Source organism: Tasmannia lanceolata, unplaced genomic scaffold (assembly GCF_043159265.1).
Source record: "Tasmannia lanceolata isolate RefF3 unplaced genomic scaffold, GAP_Taslan_0.1 ptg000008l, whole genome shotgun sequence".
NCBI lineage: Eukaryota > Viridiplantae > Streptophyta > Magnoliopsida > Canellales > Winteraceae > Tasmannia > Tasmannia lanceolata.
In genome coordinates, this window is record NW_027518685.1 from 2,286,102 (window position 1) to 2,313,862 (window position 27,761).

A 27,761-nucleotide genomic window follows, 5' to 3' on the forward strand; every position below is an offset into this window, starting at 1 on the left:
GCAGGATAACACATGCTTTTAGTATTGTATCCAGAAACAATGTTCTATAGTGAAATGTAAAAACTATGCAAGATGATCAATATTGTAAGAAACATTCCAAGGTTATGTAAGATCAATATTGTTAGAAACATCGCAAGGTAAATGGAAACGACAAATGACTCCAAAGTGGAAAAGGAACTTATACCTAAAAAAGTAAATCTAAACAAACTCCACATTTAAAAAAAAAGAAAAGAATAAGTCCCACATAGAAGTTACAAATATTCCATACCTTGAATCTGAAGATGCAGATGGAGGATGTTGGGATTTGAGTGATCCACAAGCAAATAGGCAAGATGAGATTGACTTATGTAATGTAGTCTGCAAAGAAATAGAGAAATTTAATTGTAAAATAGAACAACACGTAGACCGAAGGAAAATATAATGGAATTTGATGTAATAAGGAGGCCACAAACAAATTTGTTTTTCCATCATAAATGTGTGAAAAATATGAAAGAAAATTAATAAAAACAGGTCTGGTTTCTTGGATGAATGGCAATAACATAGTTTTATTTGGGAAAAAAAAAATGAAGAAGCCACCAATGGGTTGAACTCCAAATAGCATAAATCCATTTAATATAAATGAAGGAAAAGTAGGAGAAGGAGTGTTGGTTAGTGGCCAAATGAACAATTAGAAGAACCAAATTATTAAAATAGTAATCAAATGCATGGAGAGGATGGGTAAGATCAAATAACAAAAAATGTAAATCCGATTTCTTCTGTATTTTTTTCTTAGTTTTTGGAAAAAAACAAGGAAATAAGCAACAATATTATCACTTCTAATATTGACTTTCCCTTTGATATTCTCCCTTCTTCTTCTCCTAAGATTAGAAGCCAAACCCTAGTTCTTATTCCCAAAACGAAAATTCTAAAAGGAAAAAAAATCTAAAATTTCTTATTTCTTACGCATAAAAAAAGATAAGGTAAACCAACCCTATTCAATTTTTCAGTAAGGGACCTTCGGTTTATGATGTTATCCTCTAAATTAATCAGACATAATTCCTCAATGAAAAAAAAATTTCATAGAAATAATTTTCCATCAGAGATATTTTCTTGCAATCCAACCAAGATAGGAATTTCTTAGAAAAGTTAGAAATGAAAAATATTCCTAAAATTTCTTACTTTATTTATCTATGAAGAAAAGATAACTCAAACCAACCCTATTTAATTTATTTTAGAGGGATTTTCAATTGATTTAATTCTTAAAATAATTTTTTGTTAAAGGTTTTTTGACGAGAATATTGGAAGAGGTAATATTGTTGCTTATTTCCTAGTTTTTTTCCAAAACTATTGGAAGGGAAATCAAAAAATGATGGGGGTAACTTTGCCATATTAAAATTTTAAATGGAGAAAATTGAAGTTCGTGAGTTTCAGGGACATTTTAGCAAATATTTTCTAAAAGTAGGATTGTTCAGCTAATATGCTTTTCTTAGGGACTAATAAGCAATTATTTTGCCATGTAGGGACTAATCAGCAAAAATCCCTTTTGGTTATATACTTTTTGGCATTACTTGCAGGCTCCCCTTATAACGTGATTTCACGTGAAAATTGGGCAACTTTAACGTTTTTTTACGTCAAATCACGTTATAAGGGGGCGCATGCGTAATGCGCGTGGGGTGAAAATATCATTGCCCATTTTATACGGAGTAAGCCCTTATCCCTTATTTTTCAAAAAATACTGTACGGAACACGTCCAAACCTTCCATGTGATGGAACCCATCGTAAATAAGATGTTCCCCAAAATCATTTCCATAGGATGATCTTAGCCCTCCGATCTATAGAGATTTCCATATTATGCAGTTCATCTATAGATCGGTGGGTTGGGATCACCCTATAGAAATGAGTTTTTGGGCACAACCTATTTACATTCTGGCCCATCACATGGACGGTTTGGATCATCATATGACGTGGTTCGTACAGTACTTTTTGAAAATTAAGGAACTTTAAGGGCATAAACTGTATGAAAACTCGTATTTTTTATGGGTATAGTCATTGAGGGGTTTTAGGATGCACCTCATACGATTTTGAAAGGGCAAATGATAAAGTCGCCCGGTTTCTTTACTTGGGATAGCGTACGTGGAAATCAGGCCCATTTGAATCCTTCCCACGAGAAATTTGAAGTTCGTGAGTTTCAGGGACATTTTAGCAAATATTTTCTAAAAGTAGGATTGTTCAGCTAATATGCTTTTCTTAGGGACTAATAAGCAATTATTTTGCCATGTAGGGACTAATCAGCAAAAATCCCTTTTGGTTATATACTTTTTGGCATTACTTGCAGGCTCCCCTTATAACGTGATTTCACGTGAAAATTGGGCAACTTTAACGTTTTTTTACGTCAAATCACGTTATAAGGGGGCGCATGCGTAATGCGCGTGGGGTGAAAATATCATTGCCCATTTTATACGGAGTAAGCCCTTATCCCTTATTTTTCAAAAAATACTGTACGGAACACGTCCAAACCGTCCATGTGATGGAACCCATCGTAAATAAGATGTTCCCCAAAATCATTTCCATAGGATGATCTTAGCCCTCCGATCTATAGAGATTTCCATATTATGCAGTTCATCTATAGATCGGTGGGTTGGGATCACCCTATAGAAATGAGTTTTTGGGCACAACCTATTTACATTCTGGCCCATCACATGGACGGTTTGGATCATCATATGACGTGGTTCGTACAGTACTTTTTGAAAATTAAGGAACTTTAAGGGCATAAACTGTATGAAAACTCGTATTTTTTATGGGTATAGTCATTGAGGGGTTTTAGGATGCACCTCATACGATTTTGAAAGGGCAAATGATAAAGTCGCCCGGTTTCTTTACTTGGGATAGCGTACGTGGAAATCAGGCCCATTTGAATCCTTCCCACGTGAAATTACCGCCCCCCCCCCCCCCCCCCCCCCCAAATGACTTACAAAATCCCTTTTATCACTTTGGGTGGTGGGTTATTGAACGCCGGTGGTACATTTACCAGCGTTCAACGCCGGTGATATGCGTTGCAGAAATTATTACTGGAAGTTAGTAAGCCCCCAATGACCAATGAAGGCAAAGTGTAAATTAGTCCCCACGTGCAAATTCCTAGCTCCACCCCTGGGTGTTTTGAAATTTGAAAGGAGGGTAAAGCGTGGACATTACATGGAAAGACCATTTTTTGAGGCATCTGATTTGCACTAAATGGTTATAGTAAGGCAATTGCTGGAAACCTTTGAAAGGGATTGAGCCTGTAGCTCAATGTTAAATGCTTTGCTTTTCAACCTAGAGGCCGGAGGTTCAATCCCGGCTCACCTGACAAAAAATAAAAAGAAATCCTCTCGAAAATTTTAGAAAGGAAAAATGTTTCTAAAAGGTTGTAGGTTTTTACATGGGTAAAATGATAAATTTTGGAAAGTTGTTTACACCCATTTTGGATATTACCAGTCGTTGATCAATGAGCGACCATCCATGTGGACTGGGTCGACTCAACCATGTGCCACAATGGTACCTAAAAGACACATATGGAACATGCATGATAGAGGATGGCGGTTATTGAAGATACTTACTGATGCACGTTCGCCCCAAGGAGACAGTCGGTCAGATAGAATAGAATGAGCACGATGTTACCTATTAGAATGACTCAAATACATGGCATGTTTGTTGCCAGGTGGAAGATGACCACCTGGACTATGGAGGATGAGAAATATGGTAGCCCGCCGTGGGTAGTTATCAAAAAGTTTTCCTCCAAGAAGAACTTTGGGTAACGAGGAGCGATTACCCGAGTAAAGCTATATAAGGAGGCAATCGTCTCGAAGGAAGAGGTCCCAAAACCAAATCCAGAAATCATGTATTAGCTTTTGTTTATCTTTATCTTTCTAACGCCTGTACTTTTCCTTTTCGTAGCTGTAGTTGTAACTCGGATTAAGGAAGCTATGGATTCATCACCCCAGGTGAGTCATTCTATTTAGTTCGTTTATATCCCTCGCATTGGTGCGGGTCTATGTTTTGCTTTGCCGCTCGGTCTGAGTCGGACGGTCTATCGACTCGAGGGCCTTCCATGCCCCGTGCGTGGGGGCTTCCCCCCTTTAGCTCTCGTATCCTTTTTTATTTGTGCTCTCGCCTTCCCCCGTTGGTGGAGTTTAGCGCCGCGTTCCCCACACATGAAAATTCCTTCTCCACCTTTAAAAAGGCGGAAGGAGCCCAAGGAAGAAGTGTCGTTCCTCTCTTCTTCTCGATCGCTTGAAATCCAATCCCAACGAATGGAAAAGGTCTCTGGTCTTTTGACCGTTCCCCCTTTGATCTGGGTTTCACACACCCTTGCCTCGGTGAGAGGCTGACATGCCTGCACCTACGCACACACGCTCACTCGCACCCCGACCGAAGGAGGGTAGGGCCGAAGCGCCACGCCATGACCAGGCCAACAAAAGTAAGATCAGCACAACCATATTTTGTTTTTTGCACTAACGCATCTTGTCTTTTAGTAGTTAAAGAGATGTCCAATGGTTATTCCAAGGCCCAAAAAGCTCTCACAAGCCAATTTTTTTTAAAAAAAAGACAAGCTGGGTAGTGCAATTACCAAAACATGGTTGTGCTAATATCATTTCCCCAAATTTAACCAACCCTATTCAATTTTTATTTAGGATCTTCAACTTCTGATAATGTCATTCTAAATCGTGGAAAGGATAAATAATCCAAGAATTTTTTTTTCCATCGAAGTATTTTTCTCCGGGATCCAAACTGTGCGTAAATTGAAACAATTCACCGCTAAGGTGGACAGCACCCCTTCTTGCCAACTCATCCTTAAAATCCTATGTGGCAACTGGAATCCCAAATGTTAGCTTCCTAAAGCTGCTACAAATGACGTGGCAAGTGAAATCACATTTATTTTGTTTGTAAACTCGCTTTAAATGTCATATCAAGGCCATTTTAAATTCCTCTTTGAACCCCACACCAATTCATACGGGCCATTGCTTCCACAAATATGAATTTGTAGAATTTGTAGAATATGTTATCTTGATCCACATGACATAAGTGTGATCGAGATGCTTCATTTGATAGGTCTTCATTTGAATAGTTTTATAAAGGTCTTCATTTGAATAGTTTTATAAATGATTTGAAAGCAGAAGATTAAGGATAAAGAACCGAGTGGCTCCAAGTAAAGCTTATACAGTGTATTTCTCATATTCGGATTTTCTATTGGTAAGATTCCTCAGAGAATAAAAATAACCAAAAGGACTTGACATTAGCATGATCCGGACGGTTCATTTGGTAGGACCTGTTGTGGGATGCCATGGCTATAAAGATAATCCAACAATCCAAAAAATTGACTGATACCACCGTGATTATTTCAAAATTACTGGAGAGTAGCTATAAATTTAAAGAGAATTTGTTAGCAAATTTGTAAAACAAAAATTAACAAGGTGAGTAAGGCACTTAATCAAAACATGGTCATGCGAACATCAGTAGCCCCAAAAACATTAGATAAAAAAGCATGGCTTATAAACAAAAAAGTCTAACCGATGGCAATATGTTCCTGTTCCACCAGTCAAAAATCCCAATCGGAGTCGACTGCCATATTGTCCGTGTAGACTCCGAGTCAACACATAGACCATGGAATCTGCAGTCTTATACAAGATTTGAGGTTGTGTTGCCGACTTAATATAACACCAAGCGTGATCTTTTTAATAAAGGGGAATGATAGTATTAGAAGCTCTCAATATAAGATGAAAAATTAAAGTCAAACCGATGAGTCCTATATCCTTCCAATTTAAGAGTATTTCAGACGTTTTGGACAATGTTAAAAGTCTTCTTGAGGTTACGATCAAGAGCTCCTTTGGTAACTTCTACTCGGATTTTTTTTCTTTTTAAGGTGCAACGTCTTTCTTTCAAGCATACACTCACACTTCATCTCCTCTTCCTCGAATATCTTGCATATTGCCCCTGTTTCTGCAGAGATGGGTATCAGATGCAGGCCGTGCTTCTTCTTTGCTATTTTACTCTTTGCCTCCTCTTCAGAATTCCATCTTTCCATTGCAGTTGATTCCATCTCTCCAGGCAAATCACTCTCTGGAGACCAGACCATAATCTCCAAAGATGGCAAGTTTGAATTGGGTTTCTTCTCTCCAGGTAACTCTCAGAAGCATTACGTTGGCATATGGTATAAAAAAGTTACAGAACAAACAGTAGTATGGGTAGCAAATAGAGAAACACCCCTCCCCGACACTTCATCGCAACTAAAAATCTCAGAAGATGGTAATCTAGTCCTCCATAACCAGTCAAAAATCCTCATTTGGTCCACAAATTCAACCGTTAAAACCACAAATGGAACAAATGCTGTTCTTCTTGACAATGGGAATCTAGTTTTGAGAGATGGGTCGAATTCCTCTGTTGTGTTTTGGCAGAGTTTTGATCACCCAACTCATACATGGCTTCCTGGAGGAAGGCTGCAACTGAACAAGATCACTGGAGAAAACCAGCTTCTCACTTCATGGAGGAGTTCTGACGATCCAGCTCCTGGTCTATTTTCTCTTGAGATAGACCCAGGTAATAGTAGTCAGTATTTTATACTATGGAATAGATCTGAGAGGTACTGGAGCAGTGGAGATTGGAATGGGAACATTTTCAGCGGAGTTCCCGAAATGAGATTCAAATTTCAATACCATTTCAATATCAGTTTCTTTGAAGATGACAAGGTCAAGTATTTCACCTACTCTTTTGATGATCCTAACATTACTTCTAGATTTGTGATGGATGTGTCAGGACAAATCAAGCAAAGCGCATGGCCAGAGGATATTAAACAATGGAAGTTATTTTGGTCTCAACCAAAAGACCAATGCGACGTTTATTCTCTTTGTGGGCCTTTCGGGAGCTGCACCCAGAGCTTCCCCGCCTGTACATGTTCACAAGGCTTTGAACCAGCTTCTGTAAAAGATTGGAATTCGAGCGATTGGTCTGGTGGGTGTGTGAGGAAAACATCTTTGCAATGCGGAAAAGATGGCTTCTGGAGGATGCATGACATGCAGTTGAGGATATATGATATGCCATTGCCTGTAAATCAACTTCTTTTCACAGCTGGAAGCGTTGATGATTGCCAATCAGCTTGTTTGAATAACTGTTCTTGTACTGCCTATGCCTACGATAGTAGTAGGTGCTTGATATGGTACGGAGACATTTTGAATCTGAGACAACTATCTATTAGTGATGGCAAGGGAGGAGATCTTTATCTTCGCCTTGCAGCTTCTGAGCTGCAAGATTCTCGAGGAAAGAAAGTAAATACTGGGTTGATTATAGGTGCAGTTGCAGGGGCTATAGTTGTAATAATGTGTCTTCTTTTGTTTCTGATTTTGGGATGTCCAAGGAGAAGGATAACTAGAGTATCAAATGCTGTTGAAGGATTTTTGGTACCATTTTGCTACAAAGATTTACATAGTGCTACCAAGAACTTCTCTGAAAAATTAGGCGGCGGCGGTTTTGGTGCAGTTTTTAAAGGAATTATGTCTGGTTCAACCTCCATAGCTGTAAAAAAGCTCGAAGGCCTTCGACAAGGTGAGAAGCAATTCCGGTCAGAAGTGAGCACGATTGGGAAAATTCAGCATGTTAATCTCATTCGCCTTCTTGGGTTCTGCTCTGAAGGTGATAAAAGGTTGTTGGTTTATGAATACATGCCAAAGGGTTCTTTAGATGGGCATCTATTTCAAAGGGACTCCAATATATTGGACTGGACAACCAGATATCAAATTGCACTTGGAACTGCTAGAGGGTTAGCTTATCTCCATGAGAAATGCAAAGATTGCATCATACATTGCGACATAAAGCCAGAAAACATACTTTTGGATGAAGCATTTTGCCCCAAGGTGGCAGACTTTGGTCTGGCAAAGGTCTTTGGCCGGGAGTTCAGCCGGGTGTTGACATCCATGAGAGGAACCAGAGGGTATCTCGCACCGGAATGGGTTTTTGGCCTAGCTATCACATCCAAAGCTGATGTTTATAGCTACGGAATGCTGCTTTTTGAAATGATATCAGGCAAGAGAAACTTAGAACAATTTGAAGATGGAAAGGTTGGCTTTTTCCCCACTTGGGCTTCGAAGAAAATAACAGAAGGTGAAGTTCTTTGCTTATTGGATAACAGGTTGGCAAGTAATGCTAACATAGAAGAACTTGGTAGGGTTTGTAGAGTTGCTTGTTGGTGCATTCAAGACAATGAGAATTGTAGGCCATCCATGGGTGATATTGTTCAAATCCTTGAGGGAGTTTTAGAGGTAAACATGCCTCCAATTCCAAGGTCTCTTGAAATCTTTGAAGAAGATCAAGAGAGTCTCGTGTTCTTATTGGAATAAATGCTATTAGAAATTCTTTTTCGAAATCCTATGAAAATTACAACTCATGAGAGGTTCATGTTCTACACAACAATGTTTTGCATGCGTGTATGTAAGAGGAGCTTTTAGGTTCTCTGTTTTGTTTCTGAGTATAACATTTGAGTGATAATAATATATCTATCATCTTGATCTCTTGTTTAAATTTCTCTGAAATGAAGCATGGCACTTTTTTTCTCTCCAATGGATTTTTTTCTCTGTCATGACAAATAACTTTGGAGTATGGTCTGTTAACCTACTTGTATAAACCCATTTTTTGGTACAGTCACCATTGATTACAAACATTTGTTGGATCAAAAGTTCCCGTGTGAATGTCTAGATACTGAAGTCTGTGAAATCCTGAACTTTCCACATAAAGGCAGAGAGTTAGACACTAGTAATCAAATGGTGTTGTAACTCCTGCGAGCGTAAATCAAATAAATCTGGAAAAATTTATCATTTGTTTAGGCCCTCTTTGGACTGCAAGAAAAACATTTACGGCATAATTTTTTTCCTTTCCACAATTATCTGTAATTTCACGGAATATTTTTCTACTGTCCGATTTGCCAGACATAGGAAAGAAAAAAATTCCAAGAAAAACTTTTCTATGCTTGGTTTGTCTAGTTTGGAAAGGAAATTGTTTTCTCTGGATTTCTCCTGTTGGGACCACATTGAAAGCCCAAGAACCATTAAAACTAGAGGCACATTTTGGATTTGCAGTAGATTAAAAGGGAGCCCACATGTAATCTGGGTTTATGGCGAGAGAACACAAATTCGTATTTTGGAAAATGGACGGTTTTGGGGCGCAACCTATTTATGTTGTGGCTAATCAAATGGACAGTTTCGATCATCCTATGGTGTGGGCTAAATCTCAAATTTATTAACTCAAAACTCTCAATTTTTTTTAATTATATAAAGTAGGGCAGTGATAAATAGACCCCCTAATATCTTAAATCGACGGCCACGTCTCTCTCTCCTCTCTCTCTAAAACTGCGTGCCTGAGTTCCTTTGTCGTTTTCTAGGGGAGTGGAGGCCTGTGGGAATTTCGGTTCAGCAATGAACCGGTTAATTGCACAAGTTATCAAAACATGTTTGTGCTGAAATCATTTCCCATGGAAAAAATGTCCTTTTAATTCATATCAGAATATTATTTAGAAATTAAAAATATATACTATATTAAAAAGATCAGATTTCTTCTGTCCTCGTATGGCTGGCATGACATCTCATGATTTCTTTATCAAATTTACTACAAGAATTTTTTGCTAGGAAAATTATTAAAAAAATGCAAAGTTTTGTTGAAATTGTGAATAAGGGTGGACTTTTTAAAATCATGAAAGAGGGGCTGTCAGATACAGTCAGAGTGATTTTAGGACAAGAATACCCTTCTTGCTTTTCCCTCCACCTTTTAGGCACTAATCACAATGGACTTTCACCTACCCTTTTCACCTTTTATCTTCTTCTTCCTCAAGCTTTCCAAAAGGTAAAAACTCAATTTCCATCGCCATTGCTATTTGAAAAAAATTTCATTGCCATTGTCATTTGAAAAAAAAACTCCATTGGTTCTCTTTAGTTTGCTTTAGGTGATAAACCTATGCTCTAGTAGGTCCATTATCCTCCATTTGCTTAGGTTTTACATGTTATTTGCAGATATGGTTTATTTTCATCCTCTTTATAGTGCTCTCTTTGTTTGCTTATATGTTTGTTTTGACCTCTCTCTCTCTATCTAGAGGAAAAATTGGTTATCCAATCTCTAGTGGAGCCCTCATAATAAAGGTTCCAAACATGGGAGGTCACATGTGGGCCCCACTTCCATGTCCTTTGCGGGTGCAAATCGTCACCAAGAAAATACGACGCGCCCGCTGCATTTAACGCACTCGAACACAAAAACGACTCACAGATACTGACCAAGTTAACTCGGTTGACTCGTATTGACGGAAATAACTGGACCCACGCTTTTTAGCGCGTTAGGTGCCGTTTCATCCGGGTGGACTCAGACTACACGCCGACCATGGAATCTACCATCTTATGCAAGGCTCAAGTCTGTTCCCCTTCATTCACGCCATTCCTATATAGAACACCACGCGTGACTTTCTTTGAAATTGGGAATGATACTATGAGAATCTCTTACCATGAGAGTATAAGGCACGCATAGAAGGAGCTTTACCTGGGCCCGCCCACATGAAATCTGCATGATTCTGACCCTCCATCCAAAACCCTAGACTTCTTGGATGGCATTGCGTGAAAATTACTCTCTTTGAAAATTTCTAACCATTGGAAGGAAGGACTAGACGTTTGATCATCGCTTCACTTTTCAGACTATCGATCCAACAGTTTGGATCATCCAATGATTGGGAGTTTGTTTTATGAAATATCCAATGTGGGGCCTATGAAATGAAGGGTCTGGATCATGGGACTTTCATGTCATGGGCCCAGTTTAGGCATCTCTCATGCCATTCTTTCATTAAGGCGCCTCGCAGTTCTATTCCGCTTTTTATTTTGAGTAGTCCTTCAAACAGACGGTTTGGATCATCCTATGATGTGGTCCATACAGTACTTTTTGAAAAATAAGGTACTATAAGGGCTTACACCTTATAAAATCTCTCAAACGGAATTGTGGAAAAAAGCAAAAGATGTTTTCTTATTTTTTGTTGACGTAGGGTGTCGCCACCCCACTTTGTAGAGTGGGACTAATTCCCTCCGGATGCGCGCAATCACCCGTAAACCATGCGCATCGAGCAAGCCCAGGGGATTCGAACTCTCGTCCGTTGAATTTTCGTCCTCCCGTTCAAAGCAAACTTACAGAAATGCCAGATATCTAGAAGGCTAATTTCTACTGTGTAATTACCTAAATTGACGAAAATGGCCATCTGGTTATTTCATTCTTAATTCATGATTGTCACCTACAAAAGTTTAAAATATTGTTTAGAGATTATCCTACTTACCATATCATTTGAAGGTTAAAAAGACCCAGAAAAGGAAAAAGGAAAATGATTTCAGCACAACTATATTTTGATACATGCGCTCCGGTATGTTGTCTTTTAGTGTTGAATTGTCCCTTGGTGCTTTTTGGGAAGCGCAATATCCCTTTTACAGCTCTTTAAATACTAAAAGACAAGATACATGAGCACAAGTTATCAAAACATGTTTGTGCTGAAATCATTTCCCATGGAAAAAATGTCCTTTTAATTCATATCAGAATATTATTTAGAAATTAAAAATATATACTATATTAAAAAGATCAGATTTCTTCTGTCCTCATATGGCTGGCATGACATCTCATGATTTCTTTATCAAATTTACTACAAGAATATTTTGCTAGGAAAATTATTAAAAAAATTAAAAATTAAAAATTAAAATAAAGTCTATTTTAGTAATTTCCACTGGCCATTTTTTATCTTTTTAAGGTGCAACGTTTTGCTTTCAGTCTTACTGTCTTCTTCTTCTTCGAATATCTTGATTGTTTGGCTTTGTCTCCACAAGGATGAGTATCAGATGCAGGCCATGGTTCTTCCTTGTTTTCCTCTTTGCCTACTTCTCTTCAAAAGCCAATCTTTCTATAGCATCTGATACCATCTCACCCGGTCAATCACTCTCAGGAGAGCATACCATAACCTCCAGAGGTGGCAACTTTGAATTGGGTTTCTTCTCTCCAGGTTTGGCATGTGGTACAAAAAAGTCTCAGAACAAACCCCAGTTTGGGTAGCAAATAGAGAAACTCCCCTCCCTGACACATCATCACAACTAAAAATCTCAGAAGATGGTAATCTAGTCCTCCATAACCAGTCAAACATCCTCATTTGGTCCACAAATTCAACTGTTAAAACCTCAAATGGAACACTAGCTGTTCTTCTTGACAATGGTAATCTAGTTTTGAGAAATAAGTCGAACTCCTCTGTTGTGTTTTGGCAGAGTTTTGATCACCCAACTCATACATGGCTCCCTGGAGGACGGGTAGGACTGAATAAGATCACTGGAGAAAACCAGTTTCTCACTTCATGGCGCAGTTCTGACGATCCAGCTCCTCGTCTATTTTCTCTTGAGATAGACCCAGGTAATAGCAGTCAGTATTTTATGCTATGGAATAGATCTGAGAGGTACTGGGCTAGTGGGGATTGGAATGGGCACATTTTCAGTAAGCTTCCTGAAATGAGATTAAACTTTCTCTACAATTTCAAGTTTATTGATAATGACACGGTTAAGTATTTCACCTACTCTGTTTATGATCCTACCGTTACTTCAACTCTGTGTTGGATTTGTCAGGGCAAATGAAGCAATATACATGGTTGGAGAATATTAGCCAGTGGAATTTATTTTGGTCTCAACCAAGAGACCAATGTGATGTTTATTCTCTTTGTGGGCCTTTTGGTAGCTGCAGCCAGATGTCGCCTTTCTGCACATGTTTGCATGGTTTTGAACCAGCTTCTGTGAAAGATTGGAATTTGAGAGATTGGTCCCGGGGATGTGTGAGGAAAACACCTTTGCAATGCAGAAAAGAAGGCTTCTGGAGGGTGCATGATGTGAAGTTGCCTGTAAATGGATATCCTTTGACAGTTGGAGATCCTTTGACAGTTGGAAGAGCTGGTGATTGCCAATCATCTTGCTTGAACAACTGCTCTTGTACTGCCTATGCTTATGGTAGGGGTGGGTGTTTGATATGGAATGGAGACCTTTTGAATCTGAATCAACTATCAGCTGATGATAGTAATGGAGGAGATCTTTATCTTCCCCTTGCGGCTTCTGAGCTGCAAGATTCTGGAGGTAAGAAGAAAGCAAATTCACGGTTGATTGTAGTTGCAGCTCCATGGCTTATAGTTGTCATAATGGGTATTCTTTTGGTTCTGATTTGGAGATGTCAAAGGAAGGTGACTAGAGTATCAAATGCAGTTTGGGGTTTTTTGGTACCATTTAAATACAGAGATTTACAGAGTGCCACCAAGAACTTCTCTATGAAATTAGGGGGAGGTGGTTTTGGTGCAGTTTATAAAGGAATTTTGTCTGATTCAACGTTCATAGCTGTAAAAAAGCTTGAAGGCCTTCGACAAGGTGAGAAGCAATTCCGAGCAGAAGTGAGCACGATTGGGACAATTCAGCATTTTAATCTCATTCGCCTTCTCGGGTTTTGCTCTGAAGGTGAGAAAAGGCTGCTGGTTTATGAATACATGCCGAAGGGTTCTTTATATGGGCATCTATTTCAAAGAGACTCCGATATATTGGACTGGAGAACCAGATACCAAATTGCACTTGGAACTGCTAGAGGGTTAGCTTATCTCCACGAGAAATGTAGAGATTGCATCATACACTGCGACATAAAGCCAGAAAACATACTTTTGGATGCCTCATTTTGCCCCAAGGTGGCAGACTTTGGCCTGGCAAAGGTCTTTGGCCGAGACTTTAGCCGAGTGTTAACAACCATGAAGGTAACCAAAGGGTATCTCGCACCGGAATGGGTTTTGGGGCTACCTATCACTTCAAAAGCTGACGTCTATAGCTACGGAATGCTGCTTTTTGAAATAATATCAGGCAAGAGAAACTTAGAACAATTTGAAGATGGAAAGGTTGGCTTTTTCCCGACTTGGGCTTCGAAGAAAACAACAGAAGGTGAAGTTCTTTGCCTGTTGGATTACAGGTTGGACGGTTATGCTAACATAGAAGAACTTAATAGGGCTTGTAGAGTTGCTTGTTGGTGCATTCAAGATGATGAGAATTGTAGGCCATCCATGGGAGAGGTTGTTCTAATTCTTGAAGGAGTTTTAGAGGTAAACATGCCTCCAATTCCAAGGAATCTTCAAATCTTTGAAGAAAATGAGGAGAGTCTTGTGTTCTTATTGGAGTAAGTGCTGTTAAAAATTGTATTTTTGTTCCTTGAATTCCTATGAAAATTACAACTCTAGAAGAGATTAATATCGTAAGCAACAATATTTTGCATGCCCGTGTGGAAGATGAGCTTTCAATTTTTGTTGTTGGGTATGACATTTGAGTGATTATAATACATCTATTGGCTTGATCTCTTCTTATTTGAATTTCTCTGAAATGAAGCATGGAGCTCTTTTCTCTCCATGCTATTTTTTTTCTCTGTCCAACAAATAACTTTGGAGTTTGGTCTGTTAACCTGCTTGTATGAAACCATTGTTTGGTACATTCACCTTTGATTACATACATTTGTTTGATTGCAAGAAAAACATGTTTTGGTACATTCACCAATGATTACAATCAAATTCCTAGATTAATATACACATTTGAGACAAGTCATATGAACACATCCACATTTCCATCTCCATATAAATTTCACTCACGGAGAGTAAACACAAATTGCAACAAGCTGAAATTTGTGAAAATTGGTAATAAGCACTGTACAGAAATTTTTGAATTTAGAGGAGATGAATTGACAAAGTATAAAAAAGGTTTAATTACTATAATGACAGAAATATCCTTGTCCAAGGGTTGAATTTTTTAACAAATACCATAGCCGACATAGGCGAGTGACTGGATGCTTTTTTAAATCCCATAATTTATCTTGGAACACGGGAGGATACCTTAATTATTATTATTATTATTATTATTATTTTGGAATGTTGAGGATACCTTAAATTTTATTAACACGAATACAAAAATTTTAAATTTTATTACCTCCAGACCCAGCAGAATACACAAATTCACTTACATTGAATACTTGGAATTCCCAAAGCATCACATCTGAAAGTACCCCCAATATCTAGTTGGGATTTCCTTCCAATATCTAAAACTTTACTATTTTTACCTTTACAAGCATAATTGGCCAACGAGTCTTGTTAGCCTAAGGGTTCAACAAGCTCTTCTAAATCCATGTTTTGATGATTAACAAACTCAATTTGTCAAAATTAGACTAATGCTTTTAAATGTATTAGTGTTTCATGTATAGTCCAAGGTTAGCTCCAGAGAGATCGTTGTGAAAGAACCAAAGCGAGACTTCTCAAGATCAAAGCTCAAAGAATCAATCGAAAGATCAAATGAAGTCAAGACATGTACCAAGATAGAGTATTTCAAGAGATCCACTCAAGATTGAAAACTCAAGGAAGAATAATTCAAGTTTAGAATGTATAAGGTATCTCATTTGAAATTCAAGTCTAAGCCACTAAAGAGAGAGAAAATTAACTTAAATTTGATGAGTAAACAATGATGATTGTGTCCACGTGCCTCCGATAATGGTGAAATTCCCTCAGAGAAGATCTCGTAGTTCCCATGTTGCCATCGCGTGGAGGGGAGAGATGGTCCACGCTACTTCCGTGTAGAGGGGGAGATTGTTGGGGGTTCCACGCAAAAGCAAGAAATCCCACATCGAAAAAATTGAAGGGATGGGATGGGCTTATAAGGGAATGGGCACCCTCCCCTTAACAACTACCTTTTAAGGGTGAGTTCTACCCGGGTCCCAACATAAATCAATCACATGAGCATTCTCACCAATACACTTGAGTACACAAAACGATTCATCAACTCGGTCTTCCAACTTGCCAAGTTTACACCTTGAAATCCTTTTTCTTATGCATGTTGATTTAAACAAGGTCTCCTTTAAATTTCACATGCTTCCCATACTTATTGGCCAATTCTTTGTATTGTTGGTTGCTCTCTTGATTCAATTGCTTATTTTCTTTTGACTCCTCAAAAATGTGGTCATGGATAGAAAGTTTCTTCCCTCCCCTTTTAAAGGCTTAGAAATACTTACAATTTTAGATGGACCCGAAATCACTTTCACGCCATCCTTAACAAATGTATAAGTATTTTTGTAAGTATCATGAATAGTTTTTATATCGTATTGTTATGGTCGATCGAAAAAACAAGTGACAAAATCCATTGGCACCACATCATACCATTACGAATCCTGATATTGTTTACCAATAGAGAAGGAAACTAAACGACATTGATTAACAAGTACCTCATTTCCTTTCTTGAACCATGTAAGCTTGTAAGTCGCCGACCTCCTTTCTGTCTTGAGATTGAGCTTGTTGACCATCTCTTGTCCCACAAAGTTCTCGCAACTCTCACTATCAATGATAAGATTGCATATCTTGTCATTCGACGTACACCTTGTATGGAAAATTTTATTCCGCAACCAATCGGACTTTTTTCAACTTTGGTTGTATTCATAGCACGCCAAATCACTAACTTATCACCATGATCGTTCCAAGTGATCTTGTCACCCTCATCATCATTGTAGTCTTCAGAATGTTGTTGTTCATCAAGAACCTGCGATTCAATCAACTTATCATATTCTTCGACCAAATATATGTACCTTCTATTTGTGACAAAGTTACCGGAAATGCCTTCGAAAAGTGAAAAGCGCGCTTCCGGGAAAGCGTGCTTCGGAAGCGGGAAACATTGCACTTTCCAAAAATTGGGGAATTGTGTTCCCAAAATGCGGGAAGCGTGTTTCCCCAATCTTTGTAGTGTATCAATTATTGAATTTCAAGAAAATAGAATTATAAGGAACAGTGTATTTACACGCAAAATCATTTAAGTAAATTGGAAAATACCCTCATTTGAATTTATTAAAAATAGTTTTAAGGCCGAAATCTAAAAGGATAAAAAGTCAACTTTGTAGTTCTAGCACAAAGTCTGACATCTTGTACAAAATCTGACATCTTTTTGTCATTACCGGCCAGGTCAAATCTTAACTTCCAAACGATGGGGTATTTTTTTAATTTTAAAAATTAATAAATTCTATGATGCCCAAACATTATTAAATCCCAAAAGTCCAATAAAAAATTCATAATTTGGTCTCTAAAAAAATTTCATCAAGTCATGCAGCGGGCAACGCAGCCATTTCAGCTGACAATGATTTTCCTTTAAGTACATGATGCATGTAATTATAATGGTTGGATTCAAATTGCTTATGTTGGTTGGAAACTAGAATTTAATTGTTTTTAAATTTAGTCATTTTTTAATTATTTCACGCTTTCATGACCCTTCACGCTTCCTACTTCACGCCTTCTTGAGAGCCTTCACTTCCCACTCTCACTTCCCACACTAGAAACCATGGTTTGGGCACTCTGTTGCTATATGGCCAAAACCTAAGCACTTGAAGCACATATCAATATCACGATAGAAATGATTAGGACCCGTATGCTTATGAAATTCTCTTTCACCCAGCTCACCCCTAAGAGCACGATGATAATAAGGGTTAACATCATCTAAGGTGAGACTATTGTCATCACAACTCAGTGTTTCAAAATGCGTTACACGTTCTGCTTGACTTGCCTCTTTAATTCTTCGACTTCATTAAATTGGCGATCTTGACGAGGAGCCTTCATACGAACACCTCGACCACTCTCACAATTATTAAGCATGGTAGTCACCGTTTCCCGACAAATGCAGAAGATCAACAAGAGCTTTAGTACCAAATTAGTGCAGTAGAAGAAAAGAAATCGACAATCCAATCACAAACCTTACGGTTTTTGTAAAATAGTAACAATACATAATAAATCCAAGAAGAAGCATTAAACCTCTTTTGCACAAAATTGTGAGGATTTTTTTTCCATCCAAAAGTCCCCTTTCTCAAGGTCAACTTCATCTCTATAAAGAAGATAAAATCATACTAAATGACAAATCCTAACTATTAAAATATATTCAAAAATAAAAGGCAAAACTCCTTAATTAAAACGTCTAAGCAAAATATACTTCCTAAAGATATCCTAAAATTCCCTTATACCAATCTATTGCTAACTAAAGAAAAGGAGAATAATTAAGAAACATATCTGTAAGATATTTTGGTTCCTAAATCTCTTGGAAACTTCGCATTTGTCACGGTTCTTTCCACATTGCCACATGATGCACATGCATCACCACGTGGGATTATTTGAGCCTCTCTTCGAAGTGTCATATTAGAGTCCGCAAATGTATCAGATCTACATAAAGAAAAATAAAGCAAGAAGACCAAAAATGAAAATGGAAATCAAAGAACTTGTAAGATTGAAACAACACTCAAGAAGGATGAAAACACATATAAGATCAATATCAAGAAGACAAAAAACCCAAGAAACCCCAAGATTAATAAAATTCCAAGAATGTCCCTTTGTCCATTTTTTTTCAAACCAACATCAAGACGATAAAAAACCTCAAGAAGCATACAAACAAATAATGAAAGCTCTATGAAACGAACAAATGAAAACACATAAACAAGCCCTAGACTCAAGAAGACCAAAAACCCAAAGAAACGAAAAAATTAAAATGCATACAAAAATCTTAGACTCAAGAAGACCAAAAACCCAAAGATAAACTGAAACCACATGCAAAACAAATGCAATACCAGTGATTGAAAATGAGATACCCAAAGACTGTCGGTGAGTAACATCGATTGGCGGCAATGTGAGGAGGAGAAAACAAAGGCTGAAGGGCTTTGTTAGGCAACAAGGGAGAGAGAAAATGATAGTTCTGTGAGTTATCTTAAGGCCCTGTTCGTTTGGGATTGTTGAAGCACTGAATACAATTATATCAACTAATTATAACAATCATCGATTATAAAAACAATCGATTCTATAACTGGTTCTACTTCACAATTGCTTGTTAATAATCCCAAACGAACAAGGCCTAAATCTAGGTTTTAGAAATCTCTTCTACAACCTGTGTGCTTGAGTTTCTTTGTCGTTTTCTAGGGGAGATGTGGCCGGTTAGAATTTCGGTTCAGCTAAGAACTGGTTACTAGCTAAGAATAGGTTTGTGATAGAAAACATGGAGAGAGAAAATGGGTCTGTGGTGTGGAAGCCTCAATTCCGAAGAAACTTCTTTGAGAGGGAATTCACATCCATTGCCAATATGTTGCAATTGTAGACAGAAGGTTATATTAGTCAAAATGGGATAGACAAAAGGGTATGGATTTGGGATTCTTCAGGCGATTTCTCAGTCAAATCCTTCTACCAAAAATTAGTGGCTTGTCCTGCATCTTCCAAGGTTGCTAGAGTGTGGAGATTTCAGGCACCACCGAGGGTGAGCATTTTCTCTTGGGCAGCATTGTTGAATAGGATTCAAACAGTGGACTTTCTGAGGGAAAGAAATACGATTATAGTAAACCGTTGTGCATTATGTATTGAGGATGGGGAATCAATAGATCATCTATTCTTACACTGCAAAGTTGCATCAGTTTGGAGCAAGGTGTTATGCAGATTTGGGATGGAGTGGGTGTTTCCTTCAAGCCTTATGGGCCTTTTCCAAGGTTGGTCTCTCATCCCTTGGAAGACGAAAGGTAAAGTCCTTTGGAACATGTCCCTAATTGTTACTTTGTGGGTTCTTTGGAAGGAAAGAAATGCAAGAATATTCAAGGGAGTGTCCAAAGGTCCATCATTGCTATTTTCCAAAGCTATGGCATTAACAATAGCATAGGTTAACGTCATCCCTTGTTTTAGATTTGTCTCCGTTTATGACTTATGGGAAGGTTGGAGAGAAGTATGCTATTGGGAAGGTTGGAGAGAAGTAAGCTATAGTGTGAAATTAAAGGAGAAGGTGGTTGAAGTGTGGGCTCCTCTTCCTCCGGGTTTCCTCAAACTTAACTTTGATGGCTCAAGTTTGGGAAAACCAGGTCCAACCGCTATTGGAGGAGTGTTAAGGAATGATTTGGGAGAGGTCTTATGGGCTTTCGCCGGTCTCATTGGGGAAGCGGATGTGTCGGAAGCTTAAGTGATAGCAGATCACCAAGGGATAAAACTAATGGAGCAATTCCAATTGGCATCCTAGGTGGTGGAAGGAGACTCCCTAAGTGTGATTCGTTGGTTAAAATGATCACATAATCACCCTTGAAGATTTGATTCGCTCTTTGATGAAGTGTTTGATCAGATTGGTTCATTGCCCCTAGTTTTCCATCATATTAGAAGATCCGCTAATTCGGTGGCGGATAGTTTGGCGAGGGATGGTGTCTCCAAAGAAGATGGTGTCTCCAAAGAAGCATTAGCTTTATTTGATTCTCTTCCACCTTAATTTTGTTTTAGATTTTCCCTGTTGTTTGTCTCTCTTTTCCTCTTTGTAATTTGACCATCTCGGTCTTTTTATGCTTAATATATTCTTGGCTATCATTCAAAAAAAAAAATCCTTATACTATATATAAAGCGAGAATCATGGGTTATTTTCTTCCCCACTTTAGCCTAAATTCCAACGATATCCCATTCGTATTCTTCTGTCATTTAAGATAAAGCTTCATGAAATTTCGCACTTCCTTAAGGGTATTTTTGCTATTTCAGCAACAAATACTATGTGCAAGCGTCCAAAAAGTCAAAAAGGAAAATGCCAGCTGCTGCTATTTCCTTAACTATTAAAGTTTAGCTTTTTCACATCTACGATTTTTGGGTAATAAATAAGAAATAAAGGAGATGATAAATTCGCACCCCTACCGTTGTGGCATACTTTAATGCTTTTTGACGGCCAATCAGATTACAGGGGGTGTGAATTATCCTTAAAGGGGTTCAAATTTATCATCACCCTAGATAAATTTCATTATGAAAAAAAGAGAAAAAAATTAAGCAATTATTTTGCCATGTAGGGACTAAACAACAAAAATCCCTTATGTTAATTCATGTGAGGTGGCTGTTCAAAAGCGAGCCGTGAAATGGCTTCGGGATTTGCTAAGTAATTTGGCGAGGAAGCTATTTCGCCGAGGAAGCTAACCATCCAATCTATTATCAACCCTCTAATGTGCGGTCCCCCTATAGATCAGATGGTTAGGATCAACCCACAGAAATGAATTTTGGGGCACAACCTATTTAGGTTGTGTCCTATCTTATAGACGGTTTGGATCATCCTATTCGTTGGGCCGTACAATACTTTTTGAAAAATAAAGGACTCATAAGGCCTTTCATCATATAAAAACTCTTTTTGAACGTTATCTACTTTCTTTAAGCTATTTCTCTCATTTTAAGCAGTAAATACACTACTAAAATCGTCCAAAAAATCACCATTTGTTGCTTTTTCCTATGAACATTTCCTTCAATATGCATCCAAAAGTGGCAACCTTCACCACCATTCTTGTAACACCAATAAAACTTCTTTAGAACACCAAACCTATCAACTTACCTAGAGATTGCCTCTTTAAAAGCCAATAAAACTTTCCTCTTTTCTTTCACTTCTAATAAAACTTGCATGATCATTCCAAATCTCTCGTAATTGTAGAAAGGAAATTTTTCCCTAAATAAAATTTTTTGTCAGAAATGTGATTTGTGTCAATTTTTTTATATTTGGGACCCAAACATTAGTTCATATAGTGTAAAATTGAGTGAAAAACAAATTTTCTTGCAATCCAAACAGATTCAATAGAAATTAAGTATGATTTCAAATTATTAAAGGAAATATTGGAAACGGAAAGAAAAAAATATGAATTGTTTGCAATTTTTCAAGACTGAATATTTATAGAGAATAATATGAGGAATATCTAAAGATGAATTCAAATTAATGAGTTTCCCTCAAATATAACTTTGGGCAAGTCAAATTGATAAAAGAAATACATCCAAGACAAAATTGAGTTTTTATTCATATCATGTTGTCGTTAGCTTGAGAATGAATGAATTAATATTAAAAGTAATGCTTTTGCTTGTGCAGATTAATGATACTGTCATTACAGGCGATACACTTGTGTTAAGTTCTTCAAACACCACTCTCATGGTTCTTTGAATTTAGACATGTTTTTTTTTTGTGTTTTTATTTTCCATCTTATTCTACTCACTAATTTAATCTATTGAGTCAAAACATGGGGAAAAAGGTCTACTTGTTTCTGGCGAAACTGAGAAGGTATATTTTATAGTTTACATTTACTTTCTTCTTAATTTGTTAGCTTCATATTAGTACTATTTTTCATAGATGTAGATGTATTTAAGTTTAATGGCTCATTCCTTCTTTACAGTTTCTGGCCTCTTCTATTTGATGTCACCTTTAGAATCAAGAGTAACCATTCGTCAACAAAAGTAACACAATGACACGTTTGAATTTGCAAGGGGAGGTTCATTCCACTCTGACTTGATTATCAGATGATATGGAAGCTAATATTGGAAGAAGTTTTGACCTTACAAAGATGAGGAGGATCTTCAGGTCAGGAGATGGGTAGCTTTGTGTGTACACATCTGAATGTTATGCAGTGATGTTCCATAGTTTAGTTTTAGCATTAGAACTATGTCGGAGGCAATGCCTAGGCAACATGTATGTAAGTACATAAATGTGTTTAACATTTCCAAGCTCGGAGAGCACTCTTTACATTGTAAAAGAGTCATATGCAAATATAAATAGGTTACAAATCTAAGATTCTTACCAGTGCTTCCGTGAAATGATCCATTGCCATCAATTGGGTTCAACTAGACATACGTAATTAAGTATATAGACATAAGTATATGAAATGGATCGCAATGCATTGCACATGCATTTAAATATTCATGAACTAACTTAGTTATAAGCATGGATTTCACTCCTTAACCCACCCGGCTCAAATTTCAGGTTTGATCATAACTTCAACCAGTAATAATAAAGAAGAGAGAGCCGGTAATTAGCACGGATTGGGACGGTTCTCGCTGGAGTTTGTCACTCTGTGAAAGAAATAAATCAGGTGCTAATCAATGAACTGGTAATTAATGCATTGTCAGTGTGTTGGTGGAGTTGTTAGGCAGAGGTGTAAGGAAAACTTCCTTCCTCTAGCAGCTCACAATTTACATTGTAATCTTGCATAAGTGAGATGGTAGGCCCGCTTTCTTTTATTTTGTTCAACATTAGATTGTCAGTATCATTTGGAATTTTGGATGGTTGTGAGTTTTGAGGTTATCCAATCTCCAGTGGAGCCCACCACAGTAAAGGTTTCAACATGAGATCGTCACCAAGATAATACGACGCGACCGCTGCAATTAAAGCACCAACACACAAAAACGAGCCACCGATACTGGCCGAGTTAACTCGGTTGATTCGTATTGACGGAAATAACTGGGCCCCACGCTTTTCAGTTCATTAGGTGCCGTATTGGACCATGGAATCTCCCGTCTTTTACAAGGCTCAGGTTTGTTGCCCCTATACTCACGCCATTCACTCCTACTTATACCACCAAGCGTGACTTTCTTTGAACAGGGGAATGATACTACGAGAATCTTTTACCATAAGACACGCATAGAAGGAGCTTTGTCTAGGCCCCACCCACATGAAATCTGCATAATTCTGACCATCCATCCAAAACCCTATATTTCTTGACCGCATTGCGTGAAAATTACTCTCTTTGAACATTTCTAACCTTTGGAAAGAAGGACTAGACGGTGGTTGATCATCGCTTCGTTTTTCAGACGATCGATCCAACAGCTTGGATCATCCGATGATTGCGAGTTTTATTTTATGAAATATCTAATATGGGGCCTAGGAAATGAAGGGTCTGGATCATGGGACTATCATGTCATGGGCCCACTTTAGGCATGTCTCATGCCAATCTTTCATTAAGGCGTCTCCCAGTATTATTCAACTTTTTTATTTTGAGTAGTTCTTCTGACGGAATTGTGGAAAAAATCAAAAGATATTTTCTGCTTCTTCTGTGGTTGTCCGCGTTCGTTGACTTTTAGTCCTCCCGTTCAAAGCAAAATTGCAGAAATGCCAGATATCTGGAAGGATACTTTCTACGGCGTAACACCTAAAATGACGAAAATGCCCATCTGGTTATTTCATTCTTTATTTCATGATTATCACTTACAAAAGTGAGAAATTGTGCATCCAGATTTCATATTATTTTATTAATCCCAGTCAAAATTTAAAAATATCTAATTGACTCCACTATTTCTTTGGTGTGAACTGCAAGAGTTACTATTTCAGTCGTTTAGAAAAGTTTTTAAAATCAAAAGTAAAGGCTATTTTAGTGATTTCCACTGGGCATTTATTATCTTTTTAAGGTGCAAGGCTTTGCTTTCAGTCTCACCGTTTTCTTCTTCTTCTTCGAATATCTTGATTGTTTGGTTTTGTCTTCACAGTTCACAGGGATGAGTATCAGATGCTGGCCATGGTTCTTCCTTGTTTTCCTTTTTGTCGATCTTTCTATGGCAGCTGATACCATCTCACCAGGCCAATCACTCTCTGGAGACCAGAACATAACCTCTAGAGGTGGAAACTTTGTATTGGGCTTCTTCTCCCCAGGTAAGTCTCAAAAACATTACATTGGCATATGGTACAATAAAGTCTCATTACAAACACTAGTTTGGGTAGCAAATAGAGAAACACCCCTCCCTGACACATCATCACAACTAAAAATCTCAGAAGATGGTAATCTAGTCCTCCATAACCAGTCAAACATCCTCATTTGGTCCACAAATTCAACTGTTAAAACCTCAAATGGAACAATAGCTATTCTTCTTGACAGTGGGAATCTAGTTTTGAGAGATGGGTCGAATTCCTCTGTTGTGTTTTGGCAGAGTTTTGATCACCCAACTCATACATGGCTACCTGGAGGACAGGTAGGACTGAATAAGATCACTGGAGAAAACCAGCTTCTCACTTCATGGCGTAGTTCTGATGATCCAGCTCCTGGTCCATTTTCTCTTGAAATAGACCCAGGTAGCAGCAGTCAGTATTTAATACTATGGAATAGATCTCAGAGGTACTGGAGCAGTGGGGATTGGAATGGGCACATTTTCAGTGGAGTTCCTGAAATGAGATTAAACTTTCTTTACAATTTCAATTTTACTGATAATGAAACGGTTAAGTATTTCACCTACTCTGTTTATGATCCTAAAGTTACTTCAAGATTTGTGATGGATTTGTCAGGGCAAATCAAGCAATATACATGGTTGGAGACTAATAAAGAGTGGAATTTATTTTGGTCTCAACCAAGAGACCAATGTGATGTTTATTCTCTTTGTGGGCCTTTTGGTAGCTGCAGCGAGAACTCGGCCTTCTGTACTTGTGCGCAAGGTTTCGAACCAGCTTCTGCAGAAAATTGGAATTTGAGTGATTGGTCTGGTGGGTGTGTGAGGAAAACACCTTTGAAATGCGGTAATAACATCTCTTTTAATGGAGAAAAAGATCGGTTCAGGAGGGTAAATGATCTGCAGTTTCCTGCTAATCAACATGCTTTGACAGTTGGAAGTGTTGATGATTGCCAATCAGCTTGTTTGAATAACTGTTCTTGTACTGCCTATGCTTATAATAGTAGTGGGTGCACGATATGGTATGGAGAGCTTTGGAATCTGAGACAACTATCTACTTTGGGTAGTAATGGAGATCTTTATCTTCGCCTTGCAGCTTCTGAGATCCCGGATTCTGGAGGTAAGAAGAAAGCACATACTGGGTTGATTGTAGGTGCAGCTGCGGGGGTTATAGTTGTCATAATGGGAATTCTTTTGGTTGTGATTAGAAAGAGATGCATGACTAGTTCATCAAAAGCAGTTGAGGGTTCTTTGATATCATATAGCTACAGAGATTTGCAGAGTGCCACCAAGAACTTCTCTGAAAAATTAGGGGGAGGCGGTTTCGGTTCAGTTTTTAAAGGGATTTTGCCTGATTCAACATCCATAGCTGTAAAAAAACTCGAAGGCCTTAGACAAGGTGAGAAGCAATTTCGAGCAGAAGTGAGCACGATTGGGACAATTCAGCATCTTAATCTCATTCGCCTTCGTGGGTTCTGCTCCGTAGGTGTTAAAAGATTGCTGGTTTATGATTACATGCCAAATGGTTCTTTAGATTCACATTTGTTTCAAAAGAAATCCAAGTTCTTGGACTGGAAAACAAGATACCAAATTGCTCTGGGAACAGCTAGAGGATTAGCTTATCTCCATGAAAAATGCAGAGATTGCATTGTACATTGCGACATCAAGCCGGAAAACATACTTTTGGATGCAGCATTTTGTTCTAAAGTGGCAGACTTTGGGCTGGCAAAGCTTATTGGACGGGACTTCAGCCGAGCTCTAACTACCATGAGAGGAACGAGAGGCTACCTTGCACCAGAATGGATCTCGGGCCTTCCTATCACATCAAAGGCTGATGTTTATAGCTATGGGATGATGTTTTTTGAAATTATATCAGGCAGGAGAAATGTGGAGCAATCTGAGGATGGGAAGATTATTTTTTTCCCTACTTGGGCAGCGAAAAAAATAACAGAAGGCAAAATCCTTTCCTTGGTTGATTACAGCTTAGAGGGCAATGTTGACATGGAAGAACTCAATAGAGCTTGTAGAGTTGCTTGTTGGTGCATTCAAGATGATGAGGAGTACAGGCCATCAATGGGGCAGGTTGTTCAAATCCTAGAGGGAGTTTTAGAGGTAAATATGCCTCCAATCCCAAGGGCTCTTCAGATTTTTGTAGAAAATCAAGAGAATGTTACAGTCTTCTCAGAGTCGTCGTCTGATCGAGGCTCTCAGACACGGAGCAGTGCCTCATGAGGTTCTCAGTCTAAAAGCACATCCTCAACAAGTTCTAAGCAATGAAAATCATCAAATCATCAAGGCAGTTTCTGACTCTTCACTTTCTGTCAAAAGTTAGTAATCTTTATTGTACGTCATAACTTATGACTTAGCGTTTTAATCTGCATAGTGGTGTGGATTTTTTTAGTTTGTTTGGGGGTAAATGTTGCTATAAATATGTGCATATATGATCTTGAGCTCTTAGAAAAATAATGAGTGCAGAAGCGGTTAATATTCTGCAATAAAATGTTTGCATATGTATGAAAGCTTGAGCTTTCCAATTCTTATGTACTGCCTACAAGGTTTAAATTATATTAATAGTCTATCATCTTGATGTCTTCTGATTTGATTTCTTCAAATTGAAGTTTGTATTACTTCTTTTACTTTTGTTGTTGTTTTGGCTAATATTATGGAACCCCTCGTCTGATAGATAACTTTGTTTAGTGCTAAACTTATTTGGATGTAAATTTGAATGTCTAGAATGAGAGATCTTTAAAAAATACAAACTTTTATTTGATTTACATAAAGGTGAGGATCAACAACTAGCTGTCAAATGAAGTTGAATTAGGTAATCGAAGGAAAATCCTTAATATATTTCAAATGAATCTAACAAATATTATGATTTGATACCATTGGATCTTCTTAACCAAGATAAAGATTGTATATACTTTCAAGTACAAGGGATTTCTTTTCATAAGTAATTTCTTAAAACCTTGTCTTTCTATATTATTTGGAGATGTTAATGGTTGTGACTAATCTGAAATTGATAAATCCAAGCATATCTGCCTTTCTTAATTTTATATTCAGACGTTTCATTCATGCTTGAGAAACTCGAAATAACTTCTCCATTTCTCTCTCTTTGCAATCACTTCTTTTACGCTCTGATTTTCCATCAAGACATAGGTAGTACATACAGGAGGCTCTGTGTCATTGTAAGTCAGCTGGATGAATAGCTGAGTTCACTTAAAAGGTTCCTTCCACTGTTTAAAATCTCCCCGAGTCACTGATTGGCTTTCTAGAGTTGACTAGTTGTTACCGTCAA

The 27,761-nt window shown here is 37.9% G+C and overlaps 2 protein-coding genes and 1 pseudogene across 2 annotated transcripts; all 3 read left to right on the forward strand.

The window, feature by feature from the left end:
- Nucleotides 1–5,963: 5,963 nt before the first annotated feature.
- On the forward strand, nucleotides 5,964–8,422 carry LOC143882539 (G-type lectin S-receptor-like serine/threonine-protein kinase At2g19130). The gene is made up of 2 exons (XM_077386017.1): nucleotides 5,964–6,135; nucleotides 6,411–8,422. Exons 1-2 carry the CDS (start codon nucleotides 6,103–6,105, stop codon nucleotides 8,343–8,345), a joined length of 1,968 nt encoding a protein of 655 aa, XP_077242132.1. The 5' UTR covers nucleotides 5,964–6,102; the 3' UTR covers nucleotides 8,346–8,422.
- Nucleotides 8,423–11,783: 3,361 nt separating this feature from the next.
- LOC143882541 (G-type lectin S-receptor-like serine/threonine-protein kinase At2g19130 pseudogene) lies at nucleotides 11,784–14,362 on the forward strand (annotated as a pseudogene).
- A 9,869-nt stretch (nucleotides 14,363–24,231) lies between these two features.
- Nucleotides 24,232–27,066, forward strand: LOC143883909 (G-type lectin S-receptor-like serine/threonine-protein kinase At2g19130). Its single transcript, XM_077387233.1, has one exon. It carries the CDS (start codon nucleotides 24,305–24,307, stop codon nucleotides 26,696–26,698), a length of 2,394 nt encoding a protein of 797 aa, XP_077243348.1. The 5' UTR covers nucleotides 24,232–24,304; the 3' UTR covers nucleotides 26,699–27,066.
- Nucleotides 27,067–27,761: the final 695 nt, after the last annotated feature.